Source organism: Alexandromys fortis, unplaced genomic scaffold (assembly GCF_014885135.2).
Source record: "Alexandromys fortis isolate MF-2015 unplaced genomic scaffold, M_Fortis_MF-2015_v1.1 scaffold_29, whole genome shotgun sequence".
Taxonomy (NCBI): Eukaryota; Metazoa; Chordata; class Mammalia; order Rodentia; family Cricetidae; genus Alexandromys; species Alexandromys fortis.
Genome location: NW_026067891.1, coordinates 4445028 through 4463489, shown reverse-complemented (window position 1 = coordinate 4463489; position 18462 = coordinate 4445028). Strand labels below are relative to the sequence as shown.

The 18462-nt window shown below is 52.5% G+C and overlaps 1 protein-coding gene across 11 annotated transcripts; it reads right to left on the bottom strand.

Moving 5' to 3' along the window:
* Positions 1–49: 49 nt before the first annotated feature.
* Positions 50–18435, bottom strand: Traf7 (TNF receptor associated factor 7). 11 transcript variants are annotated; one of them, XM_050134723.1, is made up of 21 exons: positions 18301–18435; positions 10272–10396; positions 9950–10007; positions 7793–7887; positions 5897–6013; positions 5282–5374; positions 5034–5067; positions 4292–4475; positions 4053–4181; positions 3350–3567; positions 3199–3272; positions 3005–3053; positions 2803–2930; positions 2547–2629; positions 1888–1927; positions 1673–1789; positions 1468–1590; positions 1169–1288; positions 943–1074; positions 741–860; positions 50–570 (listed from the first exon to the last, which is right to left on the bottom strand). In XM_050134723.1, exons 2-21 carry the CDS (start codon positions 10356–10358, stop codon positions 556–558), a joined length of 2016 nt encoding a protein of 671 aa, XP_049990680.1. In that variant the 5' UTR covers positions 10359–10396; positions 18301–18435; the 3' UTR covers positions 50–555. The 11 variants fall into 11 exon arrangements, with proteins under 11 accessions (XP_049990680.1, XP_049990752.1, XP_049990723.1 ...); XM_050134795.1 differs by having other exon boundaries at positions 51–570; positions 10281–10396; XM_050134752.1 differs by having other exon boundaries at positions 52–570; positions 4047–4181; positions 4292–4421.
* Positions 18436–18462: the final 27 nt, after the last annotated feature.

Below are 18462 nucleotides of genomic sequence, written 5' to 3'. Positions count from 1 at the left end.
CACACCCACGTGAATCATGGTCCCAGAAGCTATCTCCACTCACAACCACAGTCTGTGCAGCTTTTATTTCAACAGGGAAGTAATAAAATCTATATACAGTCTAAAACCAGTAGAAAAGGTGAGTAAAAAGACCCACGGTCCATCTGGGTTCTGCCAGGAGTGGTGGCGCACGCCTTTAATCCCAGCACTTGGGAGGAAGAGGCAGGCAGATCTGTGAGTTCGAGGCCAGCCTGGTTGACATAGTGAGTTCCAGGACAGCCAGAGCTACATAGTGAGACCCTGTCTCAAAACAAAGGTCTGTGGAGTGATATGAATGGTGGGCCGGGCAAGCATCGTACCTGGCACCCAGAGAAGGGCCTGGGCACTTCTCTGGTAGAGAAGTAAGAGCGGGTCCTAAGGAAAGCTCCTTTGCCAAGAACATGGCAGAGATGACACTGCCTAGCTGTTTGAGTCTGTCTACCTGTCTCCACAAGACAGGCGGAAATTCCAAGGCATTCACGTAGGACCAGCCTGATTGACAGACCCAAAGGGAGCCAAAGCTTGGCCTGGATTTTGTTAGCATGTCCAAACCTGCAAAGAAAGGGTTCTCTTTCAGATCCCCTGCAGCACAAGGCTTCCTTTCTGGCCAGTCTAAGTCTCCCAGCCCTCAATCGTTAATCTGCCTGGACCGCTTGCCCCTCATCCACCCTCAGAGCTCCATCCTATGCAACCCATCAAGAGCCCGAGCCACAGGCACTGACCTTCACAGTGCTATCCACTGCCCCTGAGAAGAGCCGGCCCCGGGAAACAGCCAGTGCAGTTACACTGCCTTGATGGCGCAGCAGCGTCTGCGTGCAGATCATGTTGTCCATACTCCAGACCTGGGGAAGGAGAGCATGTGGGCTATGAGGGCCCACCCCAGCCCAGCCACTTCTGGGCTTCCTGCTCCTGGGCAGCACATACCCTGAGGGACCGGTCATAGGATGCACTGAAGACTTTGGTCTGGTCTGGTGTTGAAATGACTGCCAGGGCATATACTGTGCCCACATGGCCCGTTAGGGTTCGCACCTGCTCTTTGGACTCAATGTCCCATACCTGAAAAGGGGCAGGCCCAATTTAGGTTAGAGAAAGGGACCCAGAACAAGGGCAGGAGAGATGGAGACCTGCTACCGGGTTGCCTAGCCCTTACATGAATGAGGTTCTCGTAGGTGCCACAGACAATGTGGTGATTCGTCACAGCAATGGAATAGACACTGCCACCAGATGTCTGCAGGACATGGATGCAGTCAAGGGTCCGAATGTCCCAGATCTAGGGAAAAGTATGTCACTTAATCTCAGGCCAGGCACTTTCTTACCTTGGGCTCTGGGATTCAGGAGAAGACAGCCCAGAGCATGGAGGAGGATATGGAAAAGGGCAGAGGGGCCTCAGGACACCATAAGAAGAGCAGCAGAGGGCAAGGCCCTGTCGCCAGGGGTGGGTGGGCACACCTTGATTGTCTGGTAAGAGCCGCTGTACAGATAGCTCTGTGCTGCCACCAGGGCCCGCACCCAATGGTTGAGGCCTGTGAGCTCCTTCTTCAACTTTAGCTCAGTGCCCACGATGTCCCAGACCTGAAGGAATGGACATGAGCCTGGGCTAGAAAGGCACCTACTACCCCGGTACCCCATGTACATGCGTACCCCTTGCCTATACCTTGATGGCCTTCAGAGAGCCACTGAAGAGCATGTTATGGGAGGATACCAGGGTGCACACAGGGTTGTCATGGGCCCGGATGGTGTTCACCTTCTGCAGGTTCTGAATGTCCCACACCTGTAGGGGTGACAGTAAACCTCAGGGTTCGGGGTTCATGAGAAAGGAAAAAGCACCGGGCTTTCTCGGTCCCCACCCTCATGCTGCGCTCTACTCACAATGATGGTGCAGTCTGCAGACCCACTGTACAGTTTGCACCTAGGGGAGCAAAGGCAGCACGTGGAAGCGAGAAGCTACCAGACTTGGACACGATATCCTGGCTGGCCCCAGGAACCAACTTGGCTTGGTCCCAGGACCACTGCTATGCCTCACTGCTGAGCCCCTTTCTCAGTCTGCATAGTTGGATATGAACAACCAGCCTGGGAAACACTTGACGGCTGAGCTGAGTGAGTGGGGAGGTCACCTATACTGAATACCAAGTCCCAGGGAGGCCACCACCAGCAGCGAAGCTGAGCAAGATCCTTGCCCACATACCTAGTATGACCACACACAGCCCAACACAACACGAGAGGAGGGCCAGGCTTAGGAAGGGCCTACCAAGAAGTCAGCATGGCAGCTGCCACATGGACCAGAACTAGAGTTAAGCCCAAGGCACTTGCCATCCTGGTGACAGTTGAGCTGTCCTGCCCTCTAAGGGTGCCCCCTCTAGCTTCTAGCCACCTGACATGCCAGGGCAGGGCCAGGCTCTGCTGGGAGTTCACAGACTGTCACTTAGGATCCCAGTATTTGCTCAGGTGTTAGTGTTCCATAGGTGGAACAGATGCACGTTTCACAGGGTGTCAGTATGGCACACCCTGGCCCAGTGGACAAGACTCACCCTTGGATGCAGAGCGCCAGCACAATACCATCATGGCCCTCCAGTGTCTTTTGGCACTTGTAGGTGGTACACGTGTCCCACACCTGCAGAGATCAGGTTAGACCAGGTCCCCACAGGTCAGTCCAGTGCCAAAAGGGCAGGATAGCAGCCATTAGGGGAGAAGACCCAGCCATGGACAGAAGGTAGCAGGGGCTGGCATGCAGTGCCCACCTGAGCCCAGGTACAGTGCAGAGCCTGTGGAACAGGACCCACTCACCTTGATCGTCTTGTCAGAAGAGCCACTAAAGAGTAGATCACCCATGGAATAGACACAGAGACACCAGACAGGGCCCTGGTGGCCCACAAAGGTCCCTTTGCACTTGAAGATCTGCTGAGGGTCATAGGCTGCAAACGGGAGAAGTTAGTGAGGGACTGGTAGGGCTCTAGAGACAGCGTTAGCAGCAGCGGGCTATACTCACATCCAAGGATACCCATGTTCAGGCGTGCATTGATGTGAGACAGCTCATCCTGCAAGACCAAACATAGAGCAGAGAATGGGTGGATGGAACAGACACTGACCTCTGGTGAAACCCTGAGCACTAGGGACAAAGGCCAGAGGAGGAACCCCGGTCTGTCCTCCTGTGTCTCCGCTCTGTAGCCCTCAGGGACTCACATTCAGCATGGACGCATCCCTCCGGAATTCCATGAGGTCCTCACTGAGCTTGCTCTGGTTCTCATCAAGGACATCTGAGCGACAAGAACAGACAGGTATTCCCGGGGTCCAGCACAGCGCGGGAACCCATGTTCTCTGGGCTACATCTTACCAAACTTGAGCTCAAGGCTCTTCTCCAGCTGGTCAATCTTCTCCGAGAGCTTGCCCAGCATGGAGCGCAGGAAGGCGATTTCCTGGTCCTTCTGGGCCAGTGCCACGTGCATCTCATGGAAGCGATCATCAGTTTGCTGCAGGAACTCCTTCAGGCCCTCAAAGCGGCATGTTTCCAAGTGTGTCTCATATGTGTCCTGGTTCCCGATAAATGTGCAACTGGGGGAACAGGACAGCTGCCCTGCCCACCTGCCTGCCTGGCAAGACTGACCCTTAGCCTCCCTACCCATTAACTCCAAGTCATCACGGTCATGCCCACTGCCCCTCAGACCTAGCTCCCTCCCATCCTCCACCAACAGCAGTTAGATTATTTCACAGTGAAATCTTGTCCCATAATCCCAGAAAGCCTCAAGGACCCCTCCCTCCCTAAGAGTAAAACTTGTGCCCAGTGACAGCCTCCCTGCTCAACAGCTAGGAGGATGCTCCTTTTCTTCTAGCCCTGCCTCCCCTCCACTCCCATTTGACCCCCTTACCCACCTTCCCTGATACCCACTTCCAACCTGTTTGGTCCTCTCTGTTCTCCTGGGTACCTGGATATGGGCTGTGATGGCAGTCATTGGTGTGGCTCCCAGCTCTGGTCCATCTGCCAGGCATCAGCTCCCAGCCCACCAGCCCACATCCCGCCCCCGCCCACTCACCCGTACTTAGAGTGGGGACACTTGATGTGCTCGCATTCCTTCAGGTGGGCTTCTAGGTTCATCTTGAGAAGGGGAGGGCAGCTGGGGTTGTTGGGGCAGCGCACAGGCCTGTAGTCACAGCTACTCTCGTGGTCCCTGTGCATATGCAGGATGTAGGGGCAGAGCTGAGCCTCCCCGCAATGTAGTCCCAGAGAAATAAATGAGCTCAGCAGCCCCAAAGAGAGGGAGGCTCAGAAGGTACTCACTTCCGGGCACTAAGCTTGATGGTGAAGGGGCAGCCCCTCGGGTCTACCTCAAAGACACCAGGCTTTCCAGTTCCTGCTGCATGGCAACCATGCCGACAATGGATGAAGAGCTCTCCAATCTGCTCAGCCACTGCAATGTTGTTCACCACCACGGTCAGCTTGGCATTGTCCACAGGACACTTCTCTGGGGAGGATGATGTGCTGAGCCCACCACCTGCCCAGCCACCTCTCCCCCTGGCAGCTCTGCCCAGTAAGAGGTCAAGTCTTGGGGAAAGGAGGTGCAGTGGCAGACAGGCAACGGAAGCCCACTGGGTGCCCAAGCTGCCTGTGCAGAAAAAGCTGCACAGTAGACCTCCCAGATGAGCAGGCAGTGACAGAGGTCTCTTGGCTGGCCCAGTAGTTTTGGGCAGGGTCAAGGGGTAGTGGACAGATGGTGTGAAACAGAAGCAGAGGCTGCCAGGGACAACAGCATCTGTTGGAGCCCAAGCCCTCACCCTGGAACCCATTCCATGTCCACCACAGCAAGAGCTCTGAGGCTGGGGACATCAGCAATCAGGCTTTGTATTGAGGTCCTTTGCCAGCCAGGCTGGAGCCCTAGCATCACTATTCCAGCCCTGGGACAGGCCACACATGCCTAGATGGGAAACCAGTGGCCTCTGCTGGCAGCCGGGGCAAATAACAGAACAGGGACCACCCACCACCCACTCCCCTTCCCAGGTCTGAATGGGAGGCACAGACCTACCTGACTTCAAGGCGCATCGTCTACAGAACGTGTGCTGTGGGGACAAAAAGTGGACTTAGGGGACAGTTGTAGTTGTCTTCCCTCTAAGTCAAGGTCCGTGGCAGCCCAGAGTTCACACCATTCCCCACCACTTCAAAGAGCTCCTGCCTGACAGCCAGCCTGGGACTAGGAGCAAGGCCAGCAGCACACTGGCCTGAGCGCCGAAGGGAGTACCTGGGGTTGGGGAGTAAGAGGGTCTGTGATCTTACCCCGCAGGTAGTGATCACAGGGTCCTTGAACACATTGCAGCAGAGCTGGCAACACAGTTTTACCGAGGGCTGCTCAGCAAATACCAGCGGTTCCTAGACAGAGCGGAGGAGCAAAAGCCAGATGATCAGGAGGTGGGCCTGGAGTGCTGAGGTGAGGGCTTGGGGATTAAACCCTCAGCAATATTAACTACCCAAGCCACCAGCATGTCCACCCTGTCCAGGGCTGGGCCAATCCTGTCGAATCTAGAGCATCGTGAGAGGACCAAGGAATCAAAGCAAGGGGTGTGGCTCAGAGGTAGGCTGTAAGCAGTGACCAACCACACGTACAGCACCTGCACACGGAGTCTCAGCCAGCCTTACTGGCCCCTCTCCCTGGCAAACAGACTAGAAAAGTGCCCGATCCGAGCCCCACCTTCCCACCTCTCATCCCCAGGCAGCCTTCAGATAGAAGAGGGAGACAAGCCCTCAGAGTTCCAACATGGACCAGAGTCCCTAACTAGCTCTGACCTGCCCTCGCTGTGCTATGTTGTATGGCCTGAGGGGACAGTCAGTACCCATTCCACGGTAGCAGTGACAATCTTGGAAGACGGTTCCTGTCAAACCTACCACACCTACCGGCTCCTCCTCCTCCTCAGGCAGCGAAAATGTGGAGCGCAGGGACATGCTGGACTCGGAGTGTAGGGAGCGGACAGAGATGGCTGAGTCAGAGCGGCGCGGAGTGTTGATAGGAGGCTGCACAGATGGAAGCAGCCTATCAGGGGGCTGAGCCCTGTGGAGGCAGGGGTGCCCCTAAGCCACCCCACAAGGCTGTGAATTGTGTGGGGGAGGTTGGTGTGGCCTCAGTCCCTGCTGCCTATGGTAGCCGACCCTGGCCTTTGGTGCTGGGCTGCCCGTTCTCGCCTGCCAATTTTCTTTGTGTAAATGGAGAGATTTCCTGCTATTCAATTCTACAGGACATGCTTAGGCTTCTTCCTGCTTCCCGTGAGGGAATGTGGGCTGCAGAGAGGCTACATCCACCAGCCAATCCTGGGGCAGTTAAGACCCCGGATTACTGAATAGAAAAGAGCAGAAGCCTGGTCAAGGAGAGGTGGCCATGGTCTGAGCTGCCTTCTTGGTCAGGAGATATTTAACCCAGCCAAAGAGGTTCATTGTAATGGCAGGAATGTTCTACCTAAGGCTGACCTAGTCTCTTAAGACCTGAGGGAAGCAACCTTTGATGAGGTCCTAGGGGGAGAGGGGACAGCATTCAAGGGCCACTGCCGCCACAGCTCTTCCCTGCAGGCTAACAGACACCTGCAGCCTCATTTGTGAGCAATAACCTGTCTTGGACCAATGTCCTGGTCTACTTGCCACTTTTTTGAGCCTGTGTCTGGAGCAGGAGACAGACTAGACATGTATTTCATCTCCTTTAACTAGGATGTTCCAAAGTGACACCTTGCATGGGAATGCCATGTGAGGCCTAGAGGGCAAAGGAAGTGAGTCAAATATCCCCAGCAGTGGCCAGCAGAGGAGCAAGGAGCGCCAGACAGGAGCTAGCACAGAGCTGCACGCTCTCCGCTGCCTACTGGTCAGAGCAGCTCTGAGGGAACTGAAGTCAGGTTAGTGGGACAGACAGGTGGGCACAGCTGCCCATCGTCCCACAGCAAACAAGAGTCCAGTGCATAAGTAAAATATGTAACCTGTCAGATGCCCCAGAGTATCCAACCCAGAGGCACAATGAAGCCCTTCCACGGTTCAGGCTGCAGTAAGAGGAGCTGGGTGGAGACTGAAGAGGTGAAGCTGTGGGGAGCGGGGTAAATATATCTGACTCATATAAGGCTCAGTGCAGTGCCGGACCCACAGGGCACATGCCTTTAATCTCAATACTAATGAGACAGAGAGGCAGATCTTTAAGTTGAAGAACATCCTGGTCCACATAGTTCTAGACAGCAAGGGTTATGTAGACAGACCCTGTCTCAAAAAACAATAATAAAAACAAACAAACAAAAAAAAAACCCTACCATGCTGGGTGGTGGTAGTGCATGCCTTTAATCCCAACATCCAGAGAGGCAGAGGCAGATAAATCTCTGTGAGTTTGAAACCAGCCTAATCTACAAAGTGAGTGAGTCCCAAGACAGCCAGGATTGTTAGACAGAGAAACCCTGACTCAAAGCAAACAAACACCCCCCCAAAAAACAAACAAACAAAAAAACCTACCAAAAATAAAAGCAAAAAGAGGAAAAGGTGCCTCCCCCTCTGCCTGGCCTGCCCTCCAGGCAAGAACTCCAATTCTGCCAGCTGTCCTCTGTCACACTGGCAGACTCACCTGAGAAAACCTTTCGTGGCTCCCACCTTCCTTAAGATGGTACCAAAACTGACCGTGGCCTTCAGGGGTCATGCCCTAACGCCCAGTCCCACAAACTGGCTACTCACTGCCTACATCCAGTTTCAGGAATGTGACAGGTATTTCACTGTTCCCACTCTCTGCTCCTCCTAAGACCTGGTCCAGGCTTCTGCATCCTAAGGACCTACCATGCTGTCCTCTTCATCCCGTGGCGAATAGGCAAGGGTGCTAGAGGAGGACGGTGTCCTGCGATGCTGTTTGTATGTGCTGGTCCCATCAGCCGCTAAAAAGACAGAGGAAGGCCTGAGTGACATGACTGTCCGTGGAGGAAGCAGGGACAGCAGTCTGCTGGCAGAGCCTCTCTATGGGACCCTCTGGACTGTCTCCTGAGGTGAGACCAGCACTGGCACTGTGGCCCTGCAGATAACTGAGGATGGACTGCTAGCTGCCCCCCTCTGCTTACCCTTAAATTCTTTATTTCCCTCCCCTGTGTAGAGAACCCAGGACCTGGCTCATGCTAATCAGGGGCATTCATCACCAGTCCTTGTCTTTCTTTTGTTAACTTTATATGTATGAGTATCTTTCCTACATGTACGTCTGTGCATTACACACGTGTCTGTTACCTATGGCAGCATCAGATCTTCTAGAACTGGAATTATAAGTTGATGTAAAATACCATATGGGTGCTAAGAACTGAACCTGGGTCCTTGGGAAGAACCACTAAGACATCTCTCTAGATCCAGCTCTTGCTTGAGTCTGGCTTTTTGAGACAGAGTCCCACTATGAAGCCTTGACTGTCTTGGATTTACTATGCAGACCAGGCTGACCTAGAATCATAAGAGATCTACCTGTCTCTATCTCCTAAAGGGTTGGGATTAGTGGTGTACACCGCCATGCCTGGTTCGGCCCTTGTTTTAAGACATGATCTCTCTATGCAGCTCAGGGTTACTTCAAATGCATTATTTTCCTGCTTCCATCTCTGGAGTGCTAGGCCGACAGGCAGCACCACCATGCCCAGCTAAGACCTTCCTTTCAGAGTCTTCAGTCTGATAAGGGGCCCTCCATACCTAGCTGGGAGTGTGTGGGGCATGGCATCTTTTCTAGGGCAGATCACTTGTGCACATCCCTTCAAGGTAACTGTCAGGTTGAATTCTCTGACAGCCTTAGTTCAGAAGGGGAAACTGAGGGCCTCAGCTAATAAATGACAGGCAAATACTGCATTCTGTTAGTCTAGGTCCTCCTGCCTCCTCCCTGGCACAACCAGATTCAGAAACTAGGGCTAGCTAGCCTTGTTGGCCTCCCATCTCTTGTACACAGAAGGCCAGAAGGCAGGGAGGGGTTCCTGGAGCATGAAATATCAAGGGTTCACATGGGAACCAGAGAACCACCTCATAAACCCTATAGGCTACTACGACCCCAGGTTCAAACAGATCCAAATGTCATAGCACAACCAGAATGCTAAACATCTCCATTCAAGATCAGGAATATGACTGTCTATCCTGTGACTGGGCCTCAGTTTCTCCATCTCTAATGACAAAGGCCAAATGAGACAAGTACTGGTACCTCATGGCCTAGCTGACAAGCCCTAGTCACCCAGAAACCAGGGTACAGCAGACCACGTGTCATTTTGGCTCTGGAACCCTCAACAGTAGTGACAAGTACTGTGGAGTCTCTGAAGACAGATGAGACGGTGAGCAACAGCCTCCTGGTGGGGTGTGGGAGAAGAGGCCCTTTCAGAGCCCCCTCAGGTCATGCAGAATTAAAAGACACTGGTGTGTTCCTGCTAACCCTGTGCCTTCAGCCATGGGAAGGCAATTAAAAAACCAATTAGTAGCTGGCGCACTCCTGTGGTGGAGAACTGGCAAAGCAGAACACAATGCCCCAGAACTCTGGCCCTCCCCAGCCTCCAGCGAAGACGCTGCCCCACTGCCCCAAACTGTGCTGTGATCTCTTGAAGCACCTTGTCTGACAGCACCAGATCCCGCCCTAGAAAGGATGCTGTACCAGTCACAGCCTCTTGGACGCTAGGAGCCCATGGCCGGGATGAGGCATGAGTCACTGGGATAAGATATAACTGGTGGTGCCAGGGAAGTCAAGACAGCTGCCCCCCCCCAGATGGGGTGGGCACTTTTTGGGTAGAAGGAAGTGGAGGGAGACTAATAACAAAGGTGGGGTACAGGAATAGCACTGCCTAGTTCTGCCCGGCTGGCAGCTGAGCCATGGAAAGAAATAGAGGCCAGGAGACCAACAACGCTCCTTCACCAACACAAGCACCCCGTGCCCACTCACCAGGAAGTGCCCCTAGATCCCAACAGAGTACAGATTCTTCCTGATCATAGGCTCACCTTTGGTGATGGTGGTGACGGTCGAAAAGGTAGGCCCAAAGGTCGTTTCCATTCTGGTCTAATAGGCAATGGAAAAGACTTAATGCAATATGCACAGGGTCACACATACTGACATGCTTGCGTACTGGAGGCTCACCTGCACACATGTGCAGGGATACTCCATCAACGGGCACAGGCCATTCTGAGGCCTCCAATGAGGAAAAGGACTGTCAGTAGCTCTGCCCATAGTGGCAAGTTTTATATATATGTATATGTATATATATATATATATATCATGCTAGGGCGCTGGGGTGTGGTATGCAGAGGGCAGACCCTCAGGTACCTCTCTTACCCCACTGCTGTCTGGGGAGGGAAGATTGGCGGGCCCCCCAGAGAAGCGGTTGTAGCGGGCACTCTTGGCTGAGCTCATGCTCTAGAGAGGCATCCAGAGTCCTCGGGCAGTATCCCCTATGGGTAGAACACAAATGAGGGGCTTCAGATGTGGCGTTCTGGGTACCTAAAAGCCAGCCAAGTTCCCCCGTTTGGTAGACCTAGCCAGTCCATCACAGGGCAGGTCTTAGCTTCCTCCTGCCTCTGCTGCATTGTGGGGAGGTCCACAGCTGGCAAGGGCCTTCCTGCCCCTCCCTCAAAGTGCAAAAGCCCCAGCTACAGGAAAGGAGGCCCCCTGAGGACAGGTGACCTTTAGTGGTACCATCCCTTCAGGCCTGGACCCTTTGAGGAAACCACCCAGCTCTACCCCTGAAGTGGAAAGCCCAATCTGCATTGGCCGATCCTCTGGTCCTGCTCACAGCTCATCACTTTGAGACCTGCCCCTGTGCAGGCCAAATATCCTTATGGCTAAGGCCTGGTCTTTATTTCTACCCATCCATTAGACTGGGCCTGAGGTGTAGCACACACACCAGGACCTAGTCACATGGGAACCCACCAAAGCAACATGAGTGTGTTCTCTGCCATAGCCAGGACCACCAAGAAACTATGGGCAAAATCACTTGAGTCTCTCTCTCAACTTGGCCATCCAAGGCAAGTCACAGGAAAAAGATGAACCCTAAATCTTAACCAGTGGCAGTTACCCACATCACGTGTACCATTCGGGAATTAGGGTAGCAAAAGGCACAAGGGAAGCATACAGGGACCAGTGTCCCTGCTCTACCCAGAAGAGAGCGGCAGGAGAAAGGGTAGACATGTGGTCTTCACAGGGAAGGGAGATTAGAAGGAGACCAGCCAGTAGGTCACACTCAGGACAGGTCTAGGACAACACCCACCCTGAGACACTACAGCTACATACACTGTCAGAAGGTATCCCCTACAGGCTTCCCCCTCTCAGGATTCTGCAAGGGTGGAGCTAAGAGGGCAAGCAAGCAAGCAAGCAACAGCCTTGTTTCAGCCCCAGAGAGCTCCCTGCAAGGAGCAGGGTTGTTGTGGAACAGAGTATCTGTTTAACTGTGTAAAGATGTGCTCCATTTGTTTAGTTATGGAAGATGTGCGACTGTTTTATCTTGCCTGCCTAAAGCACCTGACTGGTCTAATAAGAAACTGAATGGCCAATAGCTAGGCAGAGGACAGATAGGTGGGGCAGAGAGCAGAGGGAAGCCAGCCAGGCAGCCAGGACGCAGGATGGACAGTACCTAGATAAGATAAACAAGCCTCAGGGCAGCACACAGATTAACAGAAGTGGGTTAAGTTAAAACAAAACAAAAAGCTAGCTAGACACAAGCTAAGGCAGAGCATTAACAAACATTAAGCCTCCGCATCATGACTTGGGGGCTGGTGCTCCAAGAAAGCCCGCTACTTGGGGTCACAAAAAAATGAGAACTCTACCTCTCATGAGACCACCTAGTGATTCACACCACAGACTCATGGCCCAAGTGGAGCCTTTGAGGCCACCTTCTAGGGAGACACGGCTGGCAGTATCCATTACACAGGCCAGGGCCATGCCACAGTGTGGCTTGGTTTGTGCCAAGGCCACTGAGGACAGGGAAGGGACAAGAAGGGAGAGAGCTCAGAGGGGTCCAGGTAAATCGTGCTAATCCTAGGCCTCAGATCAAGGCAAGACAGTTTCTACTCCAGTTCCCTAGGAATACTGCACGCGGCAGCTTCTGCCACTTTCTCCACCAGGTCCTCCTGACATGGTCTCTTCCACACAAACACAGGGAGGCCACAAAGTCTGTCCTGCTTTACCCAGAGTTGTCTAGCCCCATCCAGAGGGCTCTGAGGAAGGACTGGCTCACAACCTGTCTGCAACCCCTGCCAATTCTTGATCCTTTCTCTTCACTGCCTAGGCCTCATAGACCTCTTCAGCCACCACCTAACCATCTACCTGCCAGGGACCCACTTAGCCTCAGCCCTCCACCTCACAAATCAGGGTAGCTTCTGGCCCCTGGACATGACCTTGTCAGACACGTGCCGTCTGTTACTCTAGACACCCTCAAGTACAGGTAAGTGGAATTCTTTAAAAGGTAGACCTATCTCTTCTGACCTTAGCTTCATGCTATCCAGTTGCCAATGCAAACCGGCGGCTCTCTGGTAGTTACTGCCTCCCTCCCACTGCACCCACCTCAATACCACCAGACACCACTAGGCACACCTGTGGTTTGAGGGCCTGGCTCTGTGTGGTTTAGACTGTGCTCTCTAGGGACGGGCAAGCTCCGAGGAGATAGGTCTGGAACAGAAATGTGAAGGAGGCAGGTAGGCAACCTTGCGCTCTTCAGCCTCTTCCCCCAGCAGTCTCCTCCCTGAGCAGGAAGGTCCTTGATAACTGACTTAGATGAAAACACCTTGGCGGCAGGGACTTCCAACCAACCTAAACCTGGGGGCTCCAGGCTCACTCCATCAGTGTAAAAGATTTAACCCATTGGAGAAAGCCAAGAGGTGGGCTCACAGGGCAGTATTAAGAGACAGACCTACATTCCACAGAGCTGTTTCCTAGCACCTGTTGCTTTGGGCAATGAGCCCAGGAGCCAGTGCCTGGCTCCTCTCTGGCTCTATTGTAAGGTTAAGAAAGAAAAAGTACACTTGGCAACATGCAAATCAGCCACAAGTCCATAGAGTCAGTACAGGGGAACAGAACTAGCCTGGAAGGAAGCACAGAGCCAAGCGAGCGGGGAAGGAGGGAGGCAGATTGTGCTGGGCCTAGGAAGCAGTTTCCCAGTTCACACGGGTTCAGCCTCCTTCAGGGACTGGAGGGTAGGCTAAGCCCAGGCTAGAGTCTAGAGCGCCCATCTGTGCACCACACACACGACTGCAATCACCATTAGCACCACAGGATTGAGCAACACACCGAAGGAGCTCTTCGGGTTAGTTCCCCAGGGCCTGAGCTTTGCAATAACAGGATTCCCCAAATGGCGGGGGGCAGGCTGAGATGCAGGCAAAGTGTCACACAGGCCAAACACACCAGAAGCTGGAACCTACCCTGCTGAGGCTCTCTGGAAAAAAGCTGTCAACTGGAGTAGGAATCCCTTAGGGGTTGTGTGTCCTAGAAGCCTGGACGCTCCTGTCCTCTAATTCCCAGGGTTGGAAAGACAGCTTCCCACAAGGTTGGCAGCCCTTTCTCAAGCTAGGAAAAGCTATGGGCAGTGGGTTAAGCCAGGACTTGCCACACAAGTTCCCTTTCCATGTCTGTGGAGCCCAGGACATAATCCCCTAGGAAACAGAATCTCCTTTTTTACTTTCCTGTTCTCCTTCTTCAGATGACTTCCCCACTTACCTTTCTGTGTGTGTGCATCTGTATATGTGTGCCACAGCCCCTACCATGAGTGTGTAGAGGTCAGGAAATAAACGATGGGAATAGGTTTTCTCTCTCTCTCTCTCTCTCTCTCTCTCCAATCAGGTCACCATCTAGCCTACACTCTGTCTCCCGAGTGCTGGGATTAAAGGCATGTGCCATCACTGTCCAACTAAGATTTATTTTCAAAGAAGAAAAAAAAACCTGCGTGTGCAAATGTATGTGTGTGTTTAAGTTTGCATGTGTACTAGTACCTACAGACACCAAAAAGAATGTTGGATTCCCTGAAGTTAGAGTTTTAGGTGGTTGTGAGCCACCCACTATAAACACTAGGACCCGAATTCCACGCCAGAACCATAAGTGCTCTAACCAAACTCCAGGATTCTTCGACAGGGTTTCTCTGTGTAACTTCGGAGCCTGTCCTGGAACTCATTCTGTAGACCAGGCTGGCCTCGAACTCACAGAGATCTGTGTGCCTCTGCCTCCTGAGTGTTGGGATTAAAGGCATGCACCACCACCACCCGGCGCAATTCTTTTTTTTATGTGTGTGAAGTTTTGCCTACATGTATGCTCACAAAGGCCAAAAGAGAGTTTGAGGCCAGTCTTGTCTACAAGAACTCCATCCAGGACAAGCTTGAAAGCTGAGAGAGAGAGAGAGAGAGAGAGAGAGAGAGAGAGAGAGAGAGAGAGAGAGAGAGAGCGCGCGCGCAGATATTCCCTAGTATTGGAGTTACAAACAGATGTGAGCTGTATGTAGAACTGAACCTGGGTCCTCTGTAAGATCAAGTGCTCTTAACCACTGAGCCATATCTCCAATTTGGTCTTTTTTGGTGGGGGGTTAGAAGACAGGGTTTCTCTGTAGCTTTGGAGCCTTTCTGAACTCACTCTATAGACCAGGCTGGCCTTGAACACACAGAGATCTGCGTGTTTCTGCCTCCTGAGTGCTGGGATTAAAGGCATGTGCCATCATCGCCTGGCCCAATTTGGTCTTTTTAAAAAGACAAAAAGTTTGAGAGCCTGAAGCAGAAGGATCGCCCTAAAGCTAAGGCCGGCCTGCAATAATTAATGATGCTCTCTGTCTTGCAGACAGACACAGACACACACACACACCTTGGCTGTTACCAGTAGACGAGTATTGAGGCTTGTCTGAGTTGTGGGTAGCTGACGGGCTGAACCTCAGCCAGAGCACCCTCTGGTTATACTTGCCAAAGTTCCAAGCATATCTCCTGGCATAAGAAAGCCAGTGCTGGGACCTGAAGAACGTCCAGCCCCTACTTCAGCTCCCCCTGGCTCAAAACCAGATCTGGCTGCCAAATCCTATAGAAACAGACTTGGTTGCCATAGCAAAACCATACACACTTGCCCTGCTTTTCCCTTGATGTCCCCTTAGCACATCTTTCCCACCCCAAACAGGCAGGGTGTGCCAGCCAGGGCCGCTAGAGTGTCAAATCCCTCGGATTTGAAGATCTCACAGAATTTCTAAAGCCCTGGGCAGAAGCCTGTTCTGCTTCTTCCCTTCCCAGCACCCCAGCCTGACTTCCGCCCTCAGTTTTCCTGCTGTCTAGACCCACTGCTCCAACTCTGCATGGGTCCCAGCATTCTGTCTCCTTCTTACACCCTATATCCAACCTCCACGTCTTCCCTGCTCAGGCTGAACTTCTTCAGAGTTCAGGGAATGAGCTTCAACCCCGCTCCTGCCAGTGGCACTAGCTTTACCTCACCGTTTTTCCTTTCCCAAGTCTGCGGTGTAGGAATCAGTCTTTTTCTAGAAGTGCAGAGGGCTTCCCAGAGGAGGGGACTAGCCAGATCCAGAGCAGACAGAGCTCCTGAGATATATATCATCCCACTCGAGGGCCTTGCTATCTAAAACAAATCCAACTGGTGGCAACTGATCCAGGTACCTGCTTTCCTAGTAGTTTTTCTTCCCATCCATAGAAGCTGGAGTAACTCAGACAGAATGTAGGGGCGGAGACCTGCCCAGTCTCATCCCACACTATGTACACTCATAGCAGCTCCATCTCACCCCCTCTCTACAGTGGGTATCCCGCCCCTGGATGGCCCTATTTCTTGGTTTCTACCCTGTCATCTTCTTCTACCTGGGACTTTCAAGCATCAAGTCCTCCATTATCAACTCATTCCTAGGGGTCTGTTTCCCTTCAGTCACATGACTCTTCCCTAGGACTGGAATTCTGGGGACACAGAGTATCTCGTGAAGGATGGGGGGTTGGTAGGTTCCTCCTGAACAAGCCAATCAGAGACCTGATAGAGTGCGAGGTGCCCACTTGCTGTTAAGACCAGACTTACAGGAACCCTGGTCCACAGTAAGATACAACCAGCTGCTAAGTTTTAAACCTGGGTTCAGGCTGGCACTTCACACACATGGTACTCGTGACAGGGCGATCATGACCATGGGCCCTAGACTCAGACAGACCTAGGTTCAAATTCTCCTTTGACCATTCAAGACAGGAATGACTGTGGAAGTTGCTTGGCTTTGAAGGAGACTGGATTTTCCACTATAAAACACTGTAACAGCTGTCAGAGACAACATAACTAAAAGCTATGGATACACCAGGAGCAGCAGCTCTGACAGACTGGAGTGGAGGCTGAGAAAGGCCAAACGGCCAGCCCACAGACAAGCCAGTGTGTGGGCACAGAAAGGCTGCCCCAAGCTTTGTTCCTTCGGCTCCCTCCATTGCTGTCAGCAAACTAGGAGCCCCAGTGAACCCTCAGGCTAGCCCCTTGCTGAGCAGAGCCAGGCAGCCCATCACAGAGACTAAGCTGCCCATCTTACATCCTCCTTCAGCTGTACTTTCTTCCTATTCCCCACACCAGACATTGCTACATCCAAGATTTAGACTCACTGGAGGCTGGAGAATAAGGAGATCCCCAAAGACTGTTTAGTTTGATCCCCGAGGATCTAGAAGGTGGGCCAACAGTACAGAGCCTCATTTATTTCTATTCCGTCTGCCACAGATCAGAACTAAAGAGCCTGATCTTTGGATCCATTTCCAAAGACTAATATACAGTTATAAGAAGTTACCAAAAAAAAAAAAAAAAAAAAGGGTCTGGCAGTGGTGGCGCACGCTTTTAATCCCAGCACTCGGGAGGCTGAGGCAGGAGGATCTACAAGAGCTAGTTTCAGGGCAGGAGAGGCTACAGAAAAACCCTGTCTTCAAAAACCAAAAAAAAAAAAAAAAAGTTATAAGGAACTTCTCTGATTTAGACACTACTCTTGGCCACTCCTTCCTGGTCTGTGGTCACCTTAGTCAGGCTGTGGCCGGGCGGCGGTGGCCTTTAATCCCAGCACTCGGGAGGCAGAGGCAGGCGGATCTCTGTGAGTTCGAGACCAGCCTGGTCTACAAAGGGAGTTCCAGGACAGGCTCCAAAGCTACAGAGAAACCCTGTCTCGAAAAACCAAAAAAAAAAAAAAAAAAAAAAAAAACCTTAGTCAGGCTGCGTATAGTGGTTCTCACTTCCTGAAGGGACAGTGGTCAAGAGATGGAGAAAGCTCGGGGTACAGGGACTGGAATTTCCACAGAGAAACATGAACGTATGGAGGTGACTGAAGCACTGCCTGCCACACTGACCCCCTGGAAAGCTGTCTGGGCATAGAGTTCCAAAGAAAACTGAAGAACAGAGCTGAACGGTTACTGAACCAAGGCCAGCAGTGAACAAAGGAATGAACTTGTACGTGCACAGGGAGAGGCTGGAGGGGAGATGAGACTGAAGGGGCAGACATCTCCAGGACTTCAGCCTCATCTAATCATCTTAGCCTGCCTCAAAAAAATAGAGCCTGAGACAACTGGCCAAGTGAGGATTAGAAGGCTTCCTCTCACCTGCTACTCACCTGAATTATAAAGTTCATCTTTATGCATACCAGAAGGCTGTTAGACTTTGCCCGGATCTGCCTCCTACCTCTCCTACCCCTTGCTAGAGATCGCTAGCTTGCTCCAAGCTCTCTATCCCTCTGGCTGTAAGGCTCTTTCGGCAATGTCTCAGGACTGATTGCTCCTCCATCAGGTCTTTGGCTAACTGTAGCGTTCCCAAACGATTTAAGAACGCTCAACACTCACTTTATCTGCTTCACTTTTGTGGGTTTGTTTTCGTAATATCTATCACAGTTCCTCATGATTTTTAACTCTTTTGTCAGTCTTCGGTCCTTTTAGAAGGAGGGTGAGTTGCCACAAGGAGACATTTATCCAAGTCTTGGAACATTTTTGTTGTAACAAAACAGGGCTATGGGTATTACTACCATCCAGGGAACAAATCCAGAAACGCTAAAATACACAGGACTCTAGAGGCAGAATGCCTAGGTCTCGAAACCGCGTACCAGATGAGCTTATCAGTTTCGAATCCTGTTCCCTGCCGACTCTCCGGAGCCTAGGATACTTTCTGGCACACAGGCAGCGCTCAATAAATGCAGGAGAGCAAAAGGAAAGAGTGAAGGAAAGGAGTGACAGACTGGTCTGCGGAGTCAAGCCGACTTACGGATGCTGAGACCCCAGCTGTCTCAGTCCCGCCCCCCCAGGCTAGGCCCACGACCACTCGTGACGCGCCCATGCCAGCCCGCGCCCCGCCGCACAGCACGGAAGAACGAGTCCCAGGTCCAGTGCGCAGCGCGCACACTCACCCGCCCGCGGCTGCCTGGGAGCAGCGGCTACACCCTCCGGCATCATCTTGCCCCCTCCGCCCGCGGCCCGGAAAGGTACGAGATACAGGAGCCGGAAAAGCCCGGGCGCTGCGCACGTCGGAACTTGTAGTTCACGGACTCCCGGAACTCCGGCGGCTGCAT

Excerpts from the sequence above, each read along its gene's own strand:
- Traf7 (XM_050134714.1), bottom strand. The coding sequence starts at position 10,358 with ATGAGCTCAGCCAAGAGTGCCCGCTACAACCGCTTCTCTGGGGGGCCC. Across the intron at positions 7,888-9,949 it reads CGTCACCACCATCACCAAAG|CGGCTGATGGGACCAGCACA; the intron begins GTGAGCCTATGA and ends CTGTCTTTTTAG. Across the intron at positions 1,591-1,672 it reads GCTCTCTGAAGGCCATCAAG|GTCTGGGACATCGTGGGCAC; the intron begins GTATAGGCAAGG and ends CCATTCCTTCAG.